The sequence below is a fragment of the Mus caroli genome, chromosome 13 (assembly GCF_900094665.2).
Source record: "Mus caroli chromosome 13, CAROLI_EIJ_v1.1, whole genome shotgun sequence".
Taxonomy (NCBI): domain Eukaryota; kingdom Metazoa; phylum Chordata; class Mammalia; order Rodentia; family Muridae; genus Mus; species Mus caroli.
This window is the reverse complement of record NC_034582.1, coordinates 6406179-6424575: the sequence shown is the minus strand read 5'-3', so window position 1 is coordinate 6424575 and position 18397 is coordinate 6406179. Positions and strand designations below refer to the sequence as shown.

Below are 18397 nucleotides of genomic sequence, written 5' to 3'. Positions count from 1 at the left end.
CTCTCTCTCTCTCTCTCTCTCTCTCTCTCTCTCTCTCTCTCTCTCTCTCACACACACACACACACACACACACACACACACACACACACACAGTAAGAAACTGGAAGGGGCAGGTTGGGAAGAAGGGGATCAGCAGGAATGGGTGGGGATACAGGAGAATAATGGGAGTAAATATAATCTCACACATTATGTACATGTGTGAGATTTTCATAATGAAGCCCATTATTCTGTATCGTATGTGTTCATTCTAAAATACTCCTCAAAACCTCAGGATGTTAAATCCTCAGAAAGAATGCATCTGTAAGTGGTAGGTGAAAATGTTGAGCTTCCAATGGATGTGGCACTATTTACTTGACCACACTCTTGTTTCTTAATCCTATTTGCTGTTGACATCCTAGTATTCTAATAGCCTGTTCAGAACTTGGTTGGTAAGAACTGGACTCAGGGGACAACTAGAGAGAATGAATGCCTGAGGATAACTTGTAGAGAGCATGAGAGCAATCCTAACAGGGACTTTCAGATAAATAAATAATAATTGATGCCCTAAACTGCCTCCAAGCTGCCCTGTAGACAAGTGTATCTGGATTCTACTAAAGGTGAAATGGATGGAAGACTTCATCAAAGACAAATCACCTGGCTGCATCCACAGAACTTTGGATACAGGTCTAGATTGCGACCCCCGAATTTACATATCTGAAAAGTAACCACTTGACAGTAATTGATGCTGGGTAGTCCAGGCAATACCAAGGTATAGTGACTGAGTTAATCTATTGGTTTACTGATAAATATCTGAATTACCCATCTATATTATAAGTGACATCATTTCATGGTTTTGTTCTAAATACCTCTGTATTTTTAGCAGCATGTGATAAGCTTGTTTGATGACAATGCTGACACCAAACAGACTTTCTACAAAAAGCACTACAACATATTGTGTTTTAAATAAACATGGGGCACACCTGCACAGGGATTTCCATGTACGGTACAGGAAGAAGCCATTAATCCTCTGTAAGCCGTCACCTAAGCTGGCTTTTCCTTAAGAGTCCCACTGGGAATCCTCAGCTCCCTAGAAGGACTCATCCTGGGAAAAGGCAGCTACCCTCAGCTGAATAAGTAACTAGCCCAAGTTCACTGAGCTAACCTTCTTCCTAGGTCACTCCCCTCATTCGATCTGTCTAACAGAAGCAATCCCCTTCTTGATTCCTCTCTAACTTGTTGAGAGAAAGCTGTTCCTGAAGATGTCCTCACCGACATTTGTAAATTCTCTCATCATTGTTTCTAAGTGACCAGCCAAATTCTTTTAGAACTTTTAGCCTTGAAAGCAGCTCCCCTAATTTTTTTACCATGTGTTATTAATATTTCAAGACACTGAAAGTTATGTGGTGGTGATATGTTTGAGGCAGCAACAGAGATGGGAATGGTTCGTGGTACCTGAGGCAGAGTCCAGGCCTTGAATTACTGTTTCTCTCATCATCAAGCCTTGATGTGATAAGAGAAGAAAAGTACTGAGCTGATGAATGTAGCACAAAACAAAATCTGGAGCCATGTTTGGCCAGCAGAGGAAAGGTTGCTACCATTGGAAAACAGATATACCAGAGACTATATTAATTTGGGGTAGATTCCTTCTAGCCCTGGTGGATATGCCTTCTAATTTAAAATATCATACAGAAGAAAGAAATAGATGTTTCCATGGAGACAACTTCTCAGGACTCCTGCCTCATTATCATATCTGATTTAAGTATTTTCTGGAATCAGTTTGAACATCATCTATGCACCTTTTTTCCTTCAGTGGCCGTGGATTGTATAACATCTGGCCGGAGGTTTTCCTAAAAAAAAAAAAAAAAATACAAAAAACATGTAATTGTAAGCAGTCCCTTCAATTCCCACCCATCCACCCACATATGCATTACTTACAGATTGATCATTGCATGAGAATTCAATTAGCATTTACCTTTAGGTCTCTAATTAAGAATTTTAAGCTGGCTGGATCTATCCTTTCTTTGGAAGTCAGAAAAGATACCTCAGCTGGATGTGGAGCCATTTTTCACAACCATATGCTAATTATGTTCCAGGACACATGACTACTTTTGGCTTGAGTTACCTAGCAACCTCCCAAAAACACTCCCCTGACACAGGATTGTTTCTCAGTGACCTCTTCTTAATTATTCTTCATCATTGTTAGAAAATCTAACCACTTATGTTATTTACTTGACCTGATTTGTCTCTTTATCCTCATTTAACAACTACTTGCATGACAGGGTTAGTTTACAATTGGGCCCCTTTAACTGGGGCTTTAACTGCCCTCTTACTAACAAAGAGAAATCACTCTCCTTTTTTATCTTACCTCTGTCTTGGTTGAATATGATTACCTGATGGCATACAGTTGGAACCTGTGGGTTCACAAACCATTTTAAAAGCTAATTAAGCCTTCAGCAACCTAATTCATGGGAATTTGTTACAAATCCCTCACAGCATCAGAATACCCAGAATTCTGTTTGCATCTGTTTGTTGAGATGTTTTGGAAGGAAATTTTATTACCTCTAGTTCATGAACTCAAACACTCTTAGTTTCTCAGTTATACACACAACTTTAAAAAAAAAAACTTTCAGTCTCTTAACAATAACTAGATCATCTAGATTAGTATTGGAACTTGGAAAAAGATTCAGTGTTCAAGTAATAAAGCTAAAACTTCAAGTACCCTCAAAATGCCCCTGAGAGAAAAGAGAGTGATGACATTTCATATTCATAATCTTGTGTGCATTTTCTTAACAGAACAGACAGCAAAATTACATAAGCTTCCGTCTCCAAAGTCTGTATCTACCCCTGGTGGGAATATTTTGAAATACAAATTTTATTTAAAAACCTTTTCTTGAAGAATCTGTGTTTCAGCTTGGCATGGTGGTATATACCTGCAATATGAGTATTCAGGAGGTAGAGGAAGGGAGATAAAGAGATCAAAACTACTCTTGGCTACATGGTAAGTTTGAGGTGCCCGTGCTACATGGCCAGGGATATATGGAGAGAGAGAGAAAGAAAGGACACTCTTCATAGTTGAATAGAGTACTTGAGATGAGCTGCTGAATGATCAGTCAGCAGAGACACACTTCCTTTGTCAGTAGAATGATGCTAAAAAGCAGACAGGAAACAGCAGACTTCTGTAGCCTGCCATTGACCCTGACACATTCATTAATGTCTTTACCAAGAAGCTAGGTGATATACTAATGAACTTCCCTAAACCTCAGTGGTTGCAAGCACCCAGGTTCACTGAGCTGTCAGGATCAAGGGAAGGTGGGCCACAATCCTAACACTGCTTCCTGTTAAAGCCAGCCTACAGAATTCTTTTCCATTCAGCCCTGAGTGCTACCAACGACTTGTGCAGAAGAATTCAACCAGGCTCACTCAGCGGTCCAGAACAGCAGGGCCTTTGTCATAGCCACAGTGAAGTGCTAGCTGTAAGGAGGTCCACTCCTTCAGTGTTCCAAAGGGTTAGGATTTTATCCCATTGGTCCTGGGTGATCACTACTAGGCTGGGATGAGCCCTGTTTGTACTCGTGCCCCCAACAGGGGCATGAGCAGTTTTAAACTGCAGACTAGCCAGCAATCTGGGTGCAAGGTGGTGGTGCCAGGAATGAAAGAGAAAGTAATGCTTGCTTCCAGGAGCTTAAACTCAAGTGTGAACAGGAGGAGAAACTGGCACAAACCATGCACAGTATATGCATGTGCGGAGATAGTATGAGGTTAGTCTATACAATTGTATGTGTTTATAATTACAATTTTTAAAATAAGAATTGAAGGAATTCGAAGAATTAGCTTTGGATTCTCTTACTACACCTTTCCTGGTTTGGTCATCAGAATGAAGAGCCATATCAGCCTTGAGTTGGAGCTGGCAGTGTTCAAAGATGAAAGCAATCACTGGGTTAATGACTACAAGAGGACCTCATGACCCTGTTGGCTGAAGATATGTAAAGGGATGGAGAGGTTTTGAGTTTTGTTTATCTTTAAGCATTCTTTCATACTTTTATACATGAAGACAATGTGTTTAGATCATATAAACCCTGTGTGACTACTCCCAACTCCTCACAGACCTCCCCCCATCCCCTGCTCAGTCTTCTGTCTCTCCCTCCTCCTCCTCCTCCTCCTCCTCCTCCTCCTCCTACTCCTACTCTTACCTCTCTTTCTTCTTTTCATACTGCCCACATGCACACAGGTATGGGTGTCACCCACTAGAGCATGGGCAATCTACTATGGACCACTAGACTGAGGAAAACTGCCTTTTCCTCCTTCCTTCACCCCGCAGCCATCAATTGCCCACAGGGATCAAGAGGGATTTGGGGTTGGATGGAGATCTCAGCTAAGGGTGGATCTCCTTAGCTCATGCACAGAGAGGGATTATAGTAAAGTATCGGAGTCTGACGCTCACAGTCTACATCTAACAACTACCACTTAACCACTCAGAGGTGGCTTAGACAAGCTGCTCCTTAGCTTCTCTGAGCGTTTGTTTCCTCATACATAAAATATTCTAGTGACCTAAAGCTTTAGTGTAAATAATATACGTGATATATAGATGAGTGGCATGTGGAAGCTCTCATTATAGGGTGGGTAATATCGATAATTACAGCTGGGTGATGTTTTACAACAAGGGATGTAACAAGGCGAAAGCCCGTGATGGTGCCTTATCTTATCTCAAATGCAATAAGATGCATTGAATCTGACATCATAAAGACTTTGGCATTTTAATTTACAAGTTATCAATTGCAAAAAATAAAATAAAATTCGATTTCTTCATAGAAGATTTGCCAGTCTCCTGCAGTGTGTCAATTGTATGCAATATCTGATGCATGCTACCCTCATTAAGACATAGTCTGTGGGATAAAAGGATTCATCCGTTGGTTGGTAAGATGCTGCACATTTATGAGGGCCTGAGTTCAGATCCCTGACACCCATGTAAAAGACAGGCAAGACTGACCATTCCTGTAACCCTAAAACTATCTGTGCCTAGGGGCTAGGGGCAAGTCTGGAGGATCACTGGGGGTTACAGACAGGCAGTCTAGCTAAAGTAGCAAGGTATTTCAGTGAAAGACACTATCTTTAAAAAAAATAAAATAAAAACAGTAAAGACTGAGAAAAAAGTGCCCGGTATCCTGGCCCCCACAGGCCTAAACACAGGCAAACATACCTATAATGAGCACACACACACATGAAGTTAATTAAAACACAATAATAGCATTAATTAAGATATAGTCCATGCCAGTGTTTGACAGAGATCTCATCACATCACACTGGGCTCTCTGTTTTACATGTACTGTCTGAGAGGAGAGAGGTGAGCCTCAGAGAGTGAAGATACACTGTCAGCTGGCAGACTGTGTATCTAGGTCTAAAACACACACACTCCTTGTTGTGTGTAGGGCCACATGCCTTACCCCTGACCCTGATGGAACTCCGAGGAGGGAGGAAACTATTCCTCAAACACATTTACCATGGTAGAATGCTTGTGCACAGTCCCGGGGGCTGGGGGCTGAGTCGTATGTCAGTCAGAACCTGTGCGATTCGATGGAGACCTCGGAGGATAATTCCAGGCACCACGTCTCACTGTTCAGCCTGAAGTTGTCACCTTCTGTTTGCTTATGTTAGGATTTCTTCTTCTTCAGCCTGGATGAATCTATTTGTATTGATTTCACACTTTGGGTATGTATTTAATTTTTTTTTCAGTCTTATCCCTCTCGTGTTTTGGTTTTTTGTTTGTTTGTTTGACTGGCTCAACCTTCTTCCTTGCCTCTTTGTTCTAAGTCCCGTAGGGCCAGAATTCACACTACCATGCGCTCTAGTTTCCAGTTGATACAGGAAATTCAAAACAAGAGGTCATTGTTTTCTAATATTTAATGGCATGACCACTGCCAAAGTATACATTTTATTATTATTTTATTTTGATTCTCACATATTTCTCTACATTCATTTCCACATATAGTAGTTTTAGTGGTAAAAACCCCCATCTTTAATGCTTACATATCAAATTTAAAGGATTGAATTTACACTTTACATTTTAATCTCAGTCTGCCAGTGCCCTTGGCATTTAATGAATACACAGCTGTAAGCTCCTGGCCCATCATCTGCTTCATCTGAATCCTTTCATATCTTCTCCCTTCTTGGATCTGCTGCGCAGTTGTAGAGTGTGGGGCAGACAATTGCTATCTGGTTCATTTAGACACGAGAACCTGATACATTAGGCTTCCATTCTCCACTAACACGGTAATAGAGCTTGTGGGGAGAGATTGTTCTGGAAACCAGCTATTTTATTTTTGGAAGGATTTTGGAGATTTGTGTTGGCCTCGCTGATGCTGAGCTCTGCAACATTTCATTTAGAGAATTTTTCAGCAAACACACTATCTCATGCACTCTGCTGCCCTGGAAATTCCACTTGAGCCAAGGACGTGGTGTGCCAACTACTGGATGCTGGATGGTCCCTTGTTTCTTTCCAAACATGTGTGGCACTACAGCTTATTTGTGCTGAATAAGAACAATATCTATAACATACCATTAAGTGAGAGAAAGAGAGATGTTAGAGAAGGTAACACTTTGGGGCAGTTACAGAATTGTGGATGAATTTGCCTTGAATCAGGGTGAGTGTGTGTGTGTGTGTGTGTGTGTGCGCGCGCATGCGCAAAGGCATGCCAAAGGACAGCTCATTATTGTTCCTCAGGAACCCTACCATTATTTTGAGACAGGGTCCGTCACTGTCAAATAGCTTGCCGAGTAGTCTGAACTGCCTAGCCAGAAAGCCCCTGGAAGCTACTACCTGTCTCTACCTCTCCAGTATAGGGATTGCAAGCACATATCACCAAACCAAGCTTTTTTACATAAATTCTGAGCATGGAACACAGCTCTTCTTTCTCGCACAGGAAGCAAATGACCAGCTGAATCTGGAGCTGTCTCAGCCCTTGAATCAACTCTTAATTCTGCCTCTTAGGATCGATGTGACCCCAGCCACCACTAGACGTCTCAATACCAACATCTTCCCAAAAGACAAGCAATTGACTCAGTTTATACTGCAGAGGCAAGGACTGAATGACTTAATACATACATGTACAATGGTGCCTGGCATGAAGTAAGCGCTTGAAATACGCATGCATAATTCTGCAGAAGGCCAGATTTTAGAAGGACACTCCATTCCCCTAACAAATATTTACTTATTAAGTAAACTGTTGCCTGTGGTTACCTCAGTGCCTGAGAATGAGAGGCAAAAGGAAGAGGACTGGGATTCTACTTTCTGCTTTGTAAACACAGATATTGTTTGAAATTTAGGTTTGCTCATGACTAAAATGCTTGCAAGGGCAGAAGTCAGGCATAGACTGAGGAGCCAGCCTGCCTGTGTAGTCTCCTAGGTTCTGTATTTGCAATGAGTCCTGGGAGGAGAATTTTAACCACTGGGCGCATGCATATCTTTGTGCATGTGGGGGAAGTAGGATGTGGGGGTGGGGGTGTACGGTGCCCAGCCTCAGCTATGGTCCTACAGGTGCTATCTGCTTTGGGTTTTGCTTTCGTTGAAGTGTGTGTGCGTGTGGACAGGTACCAAGTGCTGCAGTGTGTAGATAGAGACCAGAGAAAAACTTTTCAAGACTTCTTTACTTTCCTACCTTGCTTCTTCTTTAGTTTCACTCTCTTATGTATATTTGCTTGCCTGCATGTATATCTGTCCACCAGCTATGCTAACAAGACCCAGGTTATGTGTGACTGCTACTCCAGTGTCCAGAAGAGTCATTGGATCCCATGGAACTAGAGTTCCAGACAGTTGTGAGTCACTATGTCCGTGCTCAAATCGAGCCCCATTCCCTCTGAAAGAGCTGCAGGTATTCTTAACAGCTGACCCATTTCTCTATCCCTCTACCTTGCTTTTGAGGCAAGGTATCTCTTGTTATTTCCTGCCCTTTCCCTGCATATGACAGCTTCCCATTGATTCTCCTGACTCTCCTCCACCTCGGTTCCCACTTTGGGAGGGCTGGGGCAGGGGTTACAGATGTAAACCATTGTATCTGCCTTTTTTTTTTACATGGTTTCCAGAAATCAAACTCAGGTCATCATTGGGTTACATGGCAAGTGCCTTTACCTGCTGAGCTATATCACCACCCCACCATTTTCTGGCACAGAGTGCCTCATTGATGTAGAACTCTGAGGTAAGGCAAGACTGTAACAAGCCCAAGGAATCTCCCTCCCCAGTGCTGGGATGACACATGTGAAACCACACGCCACTTTTCTTGCCTGTCCTGGGAAATACAAGGCAGGTCTTTGGACTTGCAAGGCAAACATATTGCTAAGCCGCCCCCATGTCACCCCAGATTGATTCCTGAAGAGAATTGGAGTTTGCTGTATTAATGAGTACCAGGATATTTTCCAGATTTTTCCTGGCATAACAGAGTATCACAATACATTTTTCTGAACCTCTTTCATCTCTGTTTGTGCCAGGGTTTGTCCATCTCTGCCTCATTGACAGATTGAAACTTTGTCCTCAGTCCGCAGATCCTTAGCATCTACCTGCTAGATGCCCAGAACACATTCTCTTCAGGTTATAACAAGAGTAACAGCTCCAGAGATTGCCAAATTTCCCCCAGGGGAAGAGCCTTCTGAAGAGAGAACCATCACCTTAGAGTCTACAAAGAGTGAGCTTTTGTAAATCTTAGAAAAAATCCATTCCACTGCCAATCAGAGAGGAGCCTTCTGTTTATCTTCCTGTCTCAGAGAACAGGGGCTGTCTTAGAGGGGCTGAGTATGCTGGGTGTTTCCTGTCATTTCTGTTCAGGCCTTGAGTATTGGATTCTGCATTTTTCTCTAACAAGGAAGCAAGGTCAGAGGGCTCTGTGACCTACCAGTTGTTGGGGTTGGGGACATGTCCTGACTCTCCGGGGGGGGGGGGGGCTGTGGCAGGGCTTCTCCTGCTTCTGCTTGAGCGCCCCTAAAGTAGGAACTGAATTGAGGGAGTCAGAAAAATCAATGGGAAGCTGTTGTATGCAGAGCAAGGACAGAAATAACAAGAGAAACCCTGCCTCAAAGCCAAGGTAGGGAGACAGTGGGGCTATCACACACTGCTTCCGCTTTGAGGGATTTTGATTTGGGTTTTTGTTTTGTTTTGTTTTGTTTTGTTTTTCCAAACTTACAATTGCATGTACAGAGATGTATCAGTTGGAATGTGCAAACAAATGGGAATATTAACGAAAATCAGATATGTGGAACATGTCTGTCTGGCTATAAAGACAGTCTTTTAAGTGTGGACCTTAAAAAAAAACAGGAGTCTGACTTGCTAGTGATGACAGTGTAAATAGTAGGCCAAATGGCCATTCTTTATTGGATGATCCTGCTGTGTGTGTGTTGACATGTCCACACCACAGTCCAAACAGGATTTTTTTCTACTAGAAGATTTATACTCCTCTTTTTATGCATATAATAACTATATATATATATAGTTGTGTATACATACATGTTCCTATGTGTGAACACAGGTGCGTGCATGCCACAGGATACATAAGGAGGTCAGAGGACCACCACAGGTTTCAGTCCCCACCTGCTGCCTTGCTTGAGACAGAGTCCCTTATTATTTTTGTGGCTGTATATAATAAGCTAGCTGGCGAGCCAGCGTCTATGGATCCTGCTGTCTGCCTCCCGTCCCGCCACGCCATAGGAGAGCAGGAATGACAGGCACTGTGGCACTCCCTCTTTACTTGGATTGTAGGGCATCCAAACTGAGGTCCTTACTCTAGAGTGCCCAGTGTTTTACCAACTGAGCCATCTCCTGACCCCTAGGAGATCTTTAAGCAAAATGAATTCCACGGTTATGTAAGATCAAGGGGTATTTTCTCAAAGTGTAGCTGCTTCCCTTTAACAACAAAAGCCTAGCTGGGGATGACATTGAATGACCTTCAGAATGTAGAAAGACAGTAGATAAATCTTAGCTCTTACGTAAAGGTCTTCTCTCCTCTAAGAACCCTGGGGACACTGCACTAACTGGCTCCGGTGAGAGGGGTCTTTCTGGTGTTTGAAAAGAATTACTCATGTTTGCTTTTGACTTCATTCCATTTCTCTAAAAACACTAATAAAAAAATGTTCTAGGCCTGAAAGGTGTTCGTGGAGATCCACAACTATCCTACTTAGATGTTTGGGTTTTTTAGGTAAAACTGTGTTATTTCACAAGCCTCAGCCAAGCTTTTCACATCCTGTCGTCACGGTCAAATAAAAGCTTACGAAAGGCAGCAATCGGGCGGGAAGTCTGATACATCATCTTTTTAAAAACAAGCTTTCTCCCTTTTAAGTGGAATTTTATCCCACTTTTAGCCTTCAGGAATGTTTTGTTCACAAGAAGAATCACTGTACCATATTAGGCAACGTCTCTCCTCACAGCTTGAGATGAAGATGAGGGCTAAGTTCACAAGTTTGATTCCCTTTAAAGACATGTTTGACTGGAAAGCTCTGTCCACCCTGTTTGATATCCTCTGCCGACCACCCTACCGCGTGACTGAACTAAGCTGAATTCCAAGTCTGTGGTCAGGGACAACAGGCTGCTTGGGCATCTTACAGCAGCAAAGTTGTTCTTTGAGTCAACTTTGCCACCTAGTGGCCTGATGTGATCTTTCTATTCATGATGACATAGCTGCTGAGTGTTGTAATGAACTATGACAGAAAACAGACACAGTCCTGTCCAAAGCAGAGACCCAAAATAAGCCCTGAATATGACATATACCAGATTCTACAAAGAGGAAACACCATGTATCTGGTCTTTCAAAAAAAAAAAAAAACATGGTTGCAGACTGCAAAAGACTTCCCACGATTAGGATAAGAAAAAAAAATAATTAAAGTGGAGATAGAATTAGAGAGCTGGAGAGATGGCTCCATGGTTGAGAGCACTTGTTGCTCTTGCATGGGGCATGGGTTTGATTCCCAGCATCCATGTGTTGGTTCACAGCCCTCTGTAACTGCAGTCCCAGGGAATCTGATATACGCTCCTGACCTCTATGGACACCAAACATATCGGTAGTGCACAGACTATGCAAGCAAAACATTCACACATAAAATAAGCAAATCTAATTTAAAAATATAAAGAAATAGAAACAATTTAGAGTTCTGGGAGCAAGAAGTAACTTAGACTTTCAATTAAGAGGTTTAAAAGTTGAGAGTTTCGGCTCACTTTTCTGGATAGATGATAGGACTATATGCTTTGTGGACCAGAAGGACGAGAGAAGCTATAAGAAAATAGCTGACCTGAGACTTATTTCCAAATTTCTTATATTCTTTGATACTGTTGGTCAACTGAACAAGTCTAGTTGTTTTCAGTTTATAAAAAAATCATGTGAATGTCCACAGGGAGGGATTTCTTACTGCCTGCATGACTGACTTTAAAAAAATAAGACTTTATTCATGTCTTTGCTCTCAGTTGTAGGACAGATCATAAGCACATAGGCTGTGACTTCTGGATTCCACAGACCAAACACAGCAGCTTACAATAAGTGATTTTAAGGCGATTTGCTGATGCCAAAATTATTTTCTTTTAGTCCTACTCATTTTTTTTAACTTTTTAAAAACAAATTTCAAGAGCCAGTGAGATGGATCAACACACAAAGACACTTGCAGCCATGCCTGTTGACCTGAGGCACATTTCCAGCACCCACAGGGTAGAAAGAGAGCACCAAATCCCCCAGATTGNCTTCTGACCTCCACACACGCACCATGGCATATGTACCCACAATATGTGTATCCACAGGGTAGAAAGAGAGCACCAAATCCCCCAGATTGTCTTCTGACCTCCACACANGCACCATGGCATATGTACCCACAATATGTGTATCCACAGGGTAGANAGAGAGCACCAAATCCCCCAGATTGTCTTCTGACCTCCACACACGCACCATGGCATATGTACCCACAATATGTGTATCCACAGGGTAGAAAGAGAGCACCAAATCCCCCAGATTGTCTTCTGACCTCCACACANGCACCATGGCATATGTACCCACAATATGTGTATCCACAGGGTAGANAGAGAGCACCAAATCCCCCAGATTGTCTTCTGACCTCCACACACGCACCATGGCATATGTACCCACAATATGTGTATCACACGTACAAAAAAAGATAAGCTAATAAATAAATATAATAAAAACACTTTAAACAAATTTATTTCTGTGCAGTTGGCATTCACAACAAATGAAAAGAGTCAATGGTTTCTACCATGACACAGATTTACATTACCTGATACAGCAGATTATTGCATGTGTGGTCAGAGCAATTCAAATCCACTTGTTTTAACAAATTATAGTTAGGATTAGCTATAACCCTCAAGTTATATATTAGAGAGGTAGACTAGTCTAGAATATTCACTTGCTACTTTAACCAAATAGGTGAATCAAGAGCCATTATCTATGGATAATCAAAGTCTTCCTTCAGAACTGCAGGGAACAAAGGGAGATTTTAGTAGTAGTAGTAGTAGCAGCAGCAGCAGCAGCAGCAGCAGCAGCAGCAGTAGTATAAATCCAAGGTCGAAGTGGTTCTATTGATTCAGATGTAGCTATGTCTAGTTTTGAAAGGCCTGTCCTCAGATTGTATCTGTTTCTCAGGGTTTCACCCCATCCTGCTGCTACCTCATCTTCCATTTACCTTCCCTTACTCTCAGATTTTGCACACAGATACAAAGGTGGTGAACAGCACCCAGCACCTCCAAAGACAAGAGACCTTTCTCTCTTCCTAGCATCTACATGCATTGGCCAAGCTGATGCCCTTTGTTTGGCTATGTGTCAAGTCCATGACTGTGGGCAAGGACTCGGGGCCAGGTGACAAATGTCTGTCTCAAAACTTGCTGGAAGAGTGTCAGCCTGGACACAAAAGAATAGCTGAAAGAAAGCCAAGCCATAGGAATCTGGTGTGTCACCCTTTAGCAAGAAAAGATGAAAGATGACAGACAAGAAGCCTTGGGATTTCTGGATATTATGTTTATTTATGTAATGAAATCGGCATGGTCATCATAAGACAAGGAAACAAGACACCAGAACATTATTCGTTCCCATGAGAGCAGAACCCTGAACCATACCACAATGGCAAGGGACCCTTGCCATGGGTGTCAGTGCATGACACAGAGTAGCTCTAAACTGGTAAAACGTGGAAATACGGTTGCTGTGCACACCTGGTAGAAAAAAAAGAAAAGTTTTTTCGATTCTGTGTCTAAGAACCTCTGCAGAAAATGAGACCCTAGAAAGGTAAAGTCTCTCCAGAAAGTATATAAAAAATAAGCATGCTATCCAATGTTGTAAAAAATAAGTATATCACATATTTCAATAATGTTTTAAAGATATGATGTCATGAGCTAAGGATGTAGCTCACTTTCTAATTCACATACACACACATCATACAGGGAGGGCCTAGTAGATTCCTCAGGACCAATTATACTAGGTGGGGTGAAACACACCTTTAATAAGAACACTCCAGAGGTAGAAACAGAAGAATAAGACTTCAAGATCATGTGTGGTAACTTAGTATGTTTGAGACCAGCCTGAGATATATATCTATATATAGATATATATATAGATATATATATATATATATGTATATATATACTGTTCTCCAACAATTAAGAGTAAACATAAAGAGGTGGTATTATGTGAAATGGTAGGCACTGTTTTCTCTCTTGTCTTGGGTTGGCTTGGGTCATTCCAAGGAGGCTAAAATAGCTGGTATCACCTTCAAGTTGCTTACGTTCACCATTTTATCAGGTAAATAACCTGCCAACGGCTCACATACCCTTACCAAGTAGAATGACCGTAACACTGTGGTTGAAGAATTGCCGCATAAGCATCTGCTACTTTGTCCCTGTGGAAGTAGAAGAAGTGAGTGAGTCTGATGTATTTGTGTCAGCATTCCGAGAAACATATTTACAAATGTGAGGGGATGGACCAAGTCTAAGTCCTTGGCTAATTAGTCTACTACCTTGAACAAATCAATCCCAACATGCCCTTGACTCCTGCCCTTCACATGAGAGAATTAACTTGATCATGCTTAGCTGCCTGGAAGTTTGCGTCTTGTAACACGCATCTTAACTGTAGGATGCACAGCCAAGTGTGGTGTGTGCCTTCTCCTAGCTCTGGAGGCTGAGGCAGGAAGGCCACAGGTTTGGAGGCTAAAGACTGAGTTCTAGACCGGCTTTGGTTATGGATTGAGACCCTCCCTCAGAACGAAAATGTAGACAGGCAGGAATGTAAGAAAGATTTTTGGAGACACAGGGATGAGTAGACAAGAGTGGGAAGAAAATTAAGAGAAGTTGATAGTGTATAATAGTCAAAGAACAAATATAATTTTTAAAGAATATATATATACATATATATATATATATGAAAAAATGTAAGCTACCCAAAGACCATACCAAAAACCACAAAGATATTTCCTAACTCTGCTTTTCTCTTTTTTTTCCCCCAGACTATGTCAGAGAGTCACAATGACCTTGCACAGTAACAGTACAACCTCGCCTTTGTTTCCCAACATCAGCTCTTCCTGGGTGCACAGTCCCTCAGAGGTGGGGCTGCCCTTGGGGACAGTCTCTCAGTTGGACAGCTACAACGTTTCCCAAGCCTCTGGGAATTTCTCCTCAAATGACACCTCCACTGACCCTCTAGGGGGCCACACCATCTGGCAAGTGGTCTTCATTGCATTCTTGACTGGCTTCCTGGCATTGGTGACCATCATCGGCAACATCCTTGTCATTGTGGCATTTAAGGTCAACAAACAGCTGAAGACAGTCAACAACTACTTCCTCTTAAGCCTGGCCTGTGCAGATCTGATCATCGGGGTCATTTCCATGAACCTGTTCACTACCTACATCATTATGAACCGCTGGGCTCTGGGGAATTTAGCCTGTGACCTCTGGCTTTCCATTGACTATGTGGCCAGCAATGCTTCTGTCATGAATCTGCTGGTGATCAGCTTTGACAGGTACTTTTCTATTACCAGGCCACTCACCTACCGAGCCAAACGAACAACAAAACGAGCCGGTGTGATGATTGGTCTGGCTTGGGTCATCTCCTTTGTCCTGTGGGCTCCTGCCATCTTGTTCTGGCAATACTTTGTAGGGAAGAGAACTGTGCCCCCGGGAGAATGTTTCATTCAGTTTCTGAGTGAGCCCACCATCACCTTCGGCACGGCGATCGCTGCCTTTTACATGCCTGTCACCATCATGACTATTTTATACTGGAGAATCTATAAGGAGACTGAGAAACGTACCAAAGAGCTGGCTGGGCTACAGGCCTCTGGGACAGAAGCGGAAGCAGAAAACTTTGTCCACCCCACAGGCAGTTCTCGAAGCTGTAGCAGCTATGAGCTACAACAGCAAGGCACGAAACGGTCATCTAGGAGGAAGTATGGTGGCTGTCACTTCTGGTTCACAACCAAGAGCTGGAAGCCCAGTGCTGAGCAGATGGACCAAGACCACAGTAGCAGTGACAGTTGGAATAACAACGATGCTGCTGCCTCCCTGGAAAACTCTGCTTCCTCCGATGAAGAGGACATTGGCTCGGAGACCAGAGCTATCTATTCCATTGTACTCAAGCTGCCGGGTCATAGCACCATCCTCAACTCTACCAAGCTACCCTCCTCAGATAACCTGCAGGTGCCAGACAAGGACCTGGGGACTATGGATGTAGAGAGAAATGCCCACAAGCTTCAGGCCCAGAAGAGTATGGATGACCTTGACAACTGTCAGAAGGACTTCTCCAAGATCCCCATCCAGTTAGAGTCTGCCGTGGACACAGCCAAGACCTCTGACACCAACTCCTCGGTGGACAAGACCACGGCCGCTCTACCTCTGTCCTTCAAGGAAGCCACGCTGGCTAAGAGGTTTGCTCTCAAGACCAGAAGTCAGATCACCAAGCGGAAAAGGATGTCGCTCATCAAGGAGAAGAAGGCCGCCCAGACGCTCAGTGCCATCTTGTTAGCTTTCATCATCACGTGGACCCCCTACAACATCATGGTCCTGGTGAACACCTTCTGTGACAGCTGCATACCCAAAACCTATTGGAATCTGGGCTACTGGCTGTGCTATATCAACAGCACCGTGAACCCCGTGTGCTATGCCCTGTGCAACAAGACATTCAGAACCACCTTCAAGATGCTTCTCTTATGCCAGTGTGACAAAAGGAAGCGGCGCAAACAGCAGTACCAGCAGAGACAGTCCGTCATTTTTCACAAGCGAGTGCCCGAGCAGGCCTTGTAGAAAAGGGGTTTATCAATAGCAGTGACCCATACACACACGTCAGCCCACAGCCTAGCAGGAGTCTGGCGCAAGCGGGAGGCCATTCCTGATGGTGATAAAAGGGTTTTTTTTTTTTTGTCAACCACACAGGAGAGAAGCTGCCTATTTGCTGATCCACTGAATAACTGATTTTGGTCCAATGCCAATTCAGCAGGAAAGAAGGAGAAGTGTACTGCTAAATATAAAGAAATGTATTCTGAAACAGACTTTTAAGTGGATTTTTTTAAAGAGAAAAAAAATATTGTCTCAGAACAAGAATCCTCAGAAATTGGTCTGCCTGGGTCTTTTAATTCTTATTAGCTCTGGAATCACTGGTGAGCCTCAATGTGCTGGTTGCCATGTGTTCTCCCTAGGGGTCCTAAAGTGTCCACCCAGATCCCACGTGAAGCACGGCAGGCTTGAAGTATCTGTGGTTCTGAGTTATTTTGTATATTGCAAAGCTGACACCACTTGTCCCCAATCAGCTTCTGTCCTCCCTTGGTGTGCTGTTAAACTCCATTTGTGGATTTGACTCTTGGTTCTTACAAAGTACTGTTTTGTGCAGTTCAAGTTTCATACAAATAAAATTGTACATGAATACCTGCATACCTACATCTGTGTGAGTTCCGCACGCACGCACATTGTGTATATAACGTGATGGAGAACAGTGAACTGGCAGGATGTTCCTACCGTGGATGCTTTCAGTGCATAGGATCCTCAAACAATATGAACCTGAAATAAGCCCAGTTTAATGTTGTGTTTTGGTTTGGGTTTTTGACACTGGAACTATTTTCCAGAAACCACCCTGAAGAAGAATATCCAGCACAGAGAAGCCAGGCCTTCTCAGCAAACCTGTGCTGGATGGACAGTCTTGAGGGAGGGTCAGTCAGTCGGCACCTCGTCTTGACTGGACTCCGTACATACTGTCTCCTGTGCTGTTAGCTCTGTTGATAGAGCTAAACCAGGGTCCCTCCAAGCCCAAAAGGATGAACTTCTGCACGTGTTTGAATTATGTCGTCCAAATCTGAATGTTTCAGACAAAATTTCTGGGATCTAAACTGCTCAAAACTCAATCCTAGAGTCACCTTTGAATGTCACATACAGCAATAGATCTACATTTACATAGAAAAATCAAAGGAAATACTGTGCTCGGAGCTGACAGAAAGTATTGTATTTCACTTCCAGCCACCTGGCACCTTTTGAAAGGAAGCAGGGCTTACCTCCTATCACTTAGCAGGAACCCGGAGCTTCTGGCAGTCACTGTATAACCCTCACCCAGGAATGGTTGGTGTCTAGGAAGCTATGTGTCCTCTGAAGAAAGAATTGCACTTGGAAAAGCATTACTTCAAAATTGAGTTCTTTCCATTGTGACAACCGAATTTTGCATCATCCTTTGAATTGCCTCAAGTGCACCCTGTTCTCTCTGGGGGAGGGGCCTGCTGCTCTCATTCTCCTGGCTGCTGTATTGTTGGGTTTCTTCTTTTCCTTCTGCTGGGTCTGTGTGGGGAGTGGGGGGGGGTGGGGGGGAGGGCTGGGGAGAACCCTTCCCTTGTGCAGGGCATCCATCTGTGTTGTGAACCCAGAGCTGGGGCCAAAGCTGCTTTTGTATTCAGTGTGAGGTGGTGTTTACAGCCGACTTTGACATCAGTGGGTGTGTTCTCAGTGGTGTGTCTGTACCTGAACTATTTAATGTTGTGTCATGTTTATATAAAGAATATTTATGCATACTTTACCATGTGTTTATTTAGTGTTGATAAATATGACTCCCTCTATTGTGGTACCCTTTGAGGTTGATTCTTTAGGGTCTACTCCAGATATGACTAATGTCCGGTGAGCTTTTTCCGTGTGGCCAAGAAGAAATCCATCACCTGGTTGCCATCTGAGAGCAGCTGAGTTCTTCCAGGTAGTAAGCCCTTGTCACTGAAAACCACTCTTTAGCTAACCCGATGTGACCCAACAAGGCAATGGTGTCTGGAACCACACTGCAAGGAAGGAAAGGAAAATCCATATCATAGTAGGATTTTCTTTTAATTCTCGGCCCTCATTTAAGCCAAAGATCAAGGGAAACCTGAGACTATTTTTTCCTGTGTAAACTGATGTGCAAAAGCCACGTTCTCCACCTGGGAAGCATCCGGTAGGCTATTGCAT

General features: G+C 43.1%; 1 protein-coding gene across 1 annotated transcript in view; it reads left to right on the top strand.

Annotated features, from left to right (window-relative positions):
• The window catches only part of Chrm3 (cholinergic receptor muscarinic 3), a 75063-nt gene extending 57325 nt beyond the window's left edge, over nt 1–17738 (top strand). Inside the window, exon 2 of the mRNA XM_029468252.1 lies at nt 14443–17738. Coding sequence (XP_029324112.1) covers nt 14462–16231 — 1770 coding nt within the window. The 5' untranslated portion in view covers nt 14443–14461 and the 3' untranslated portion in view covers nt 16232–17738. The remainder of the gene's footprint in view (nt 1–14442) is intronic.
• The last annotated feature ends 659 nt before the right edge of the window (nt 17739–18397 follow it).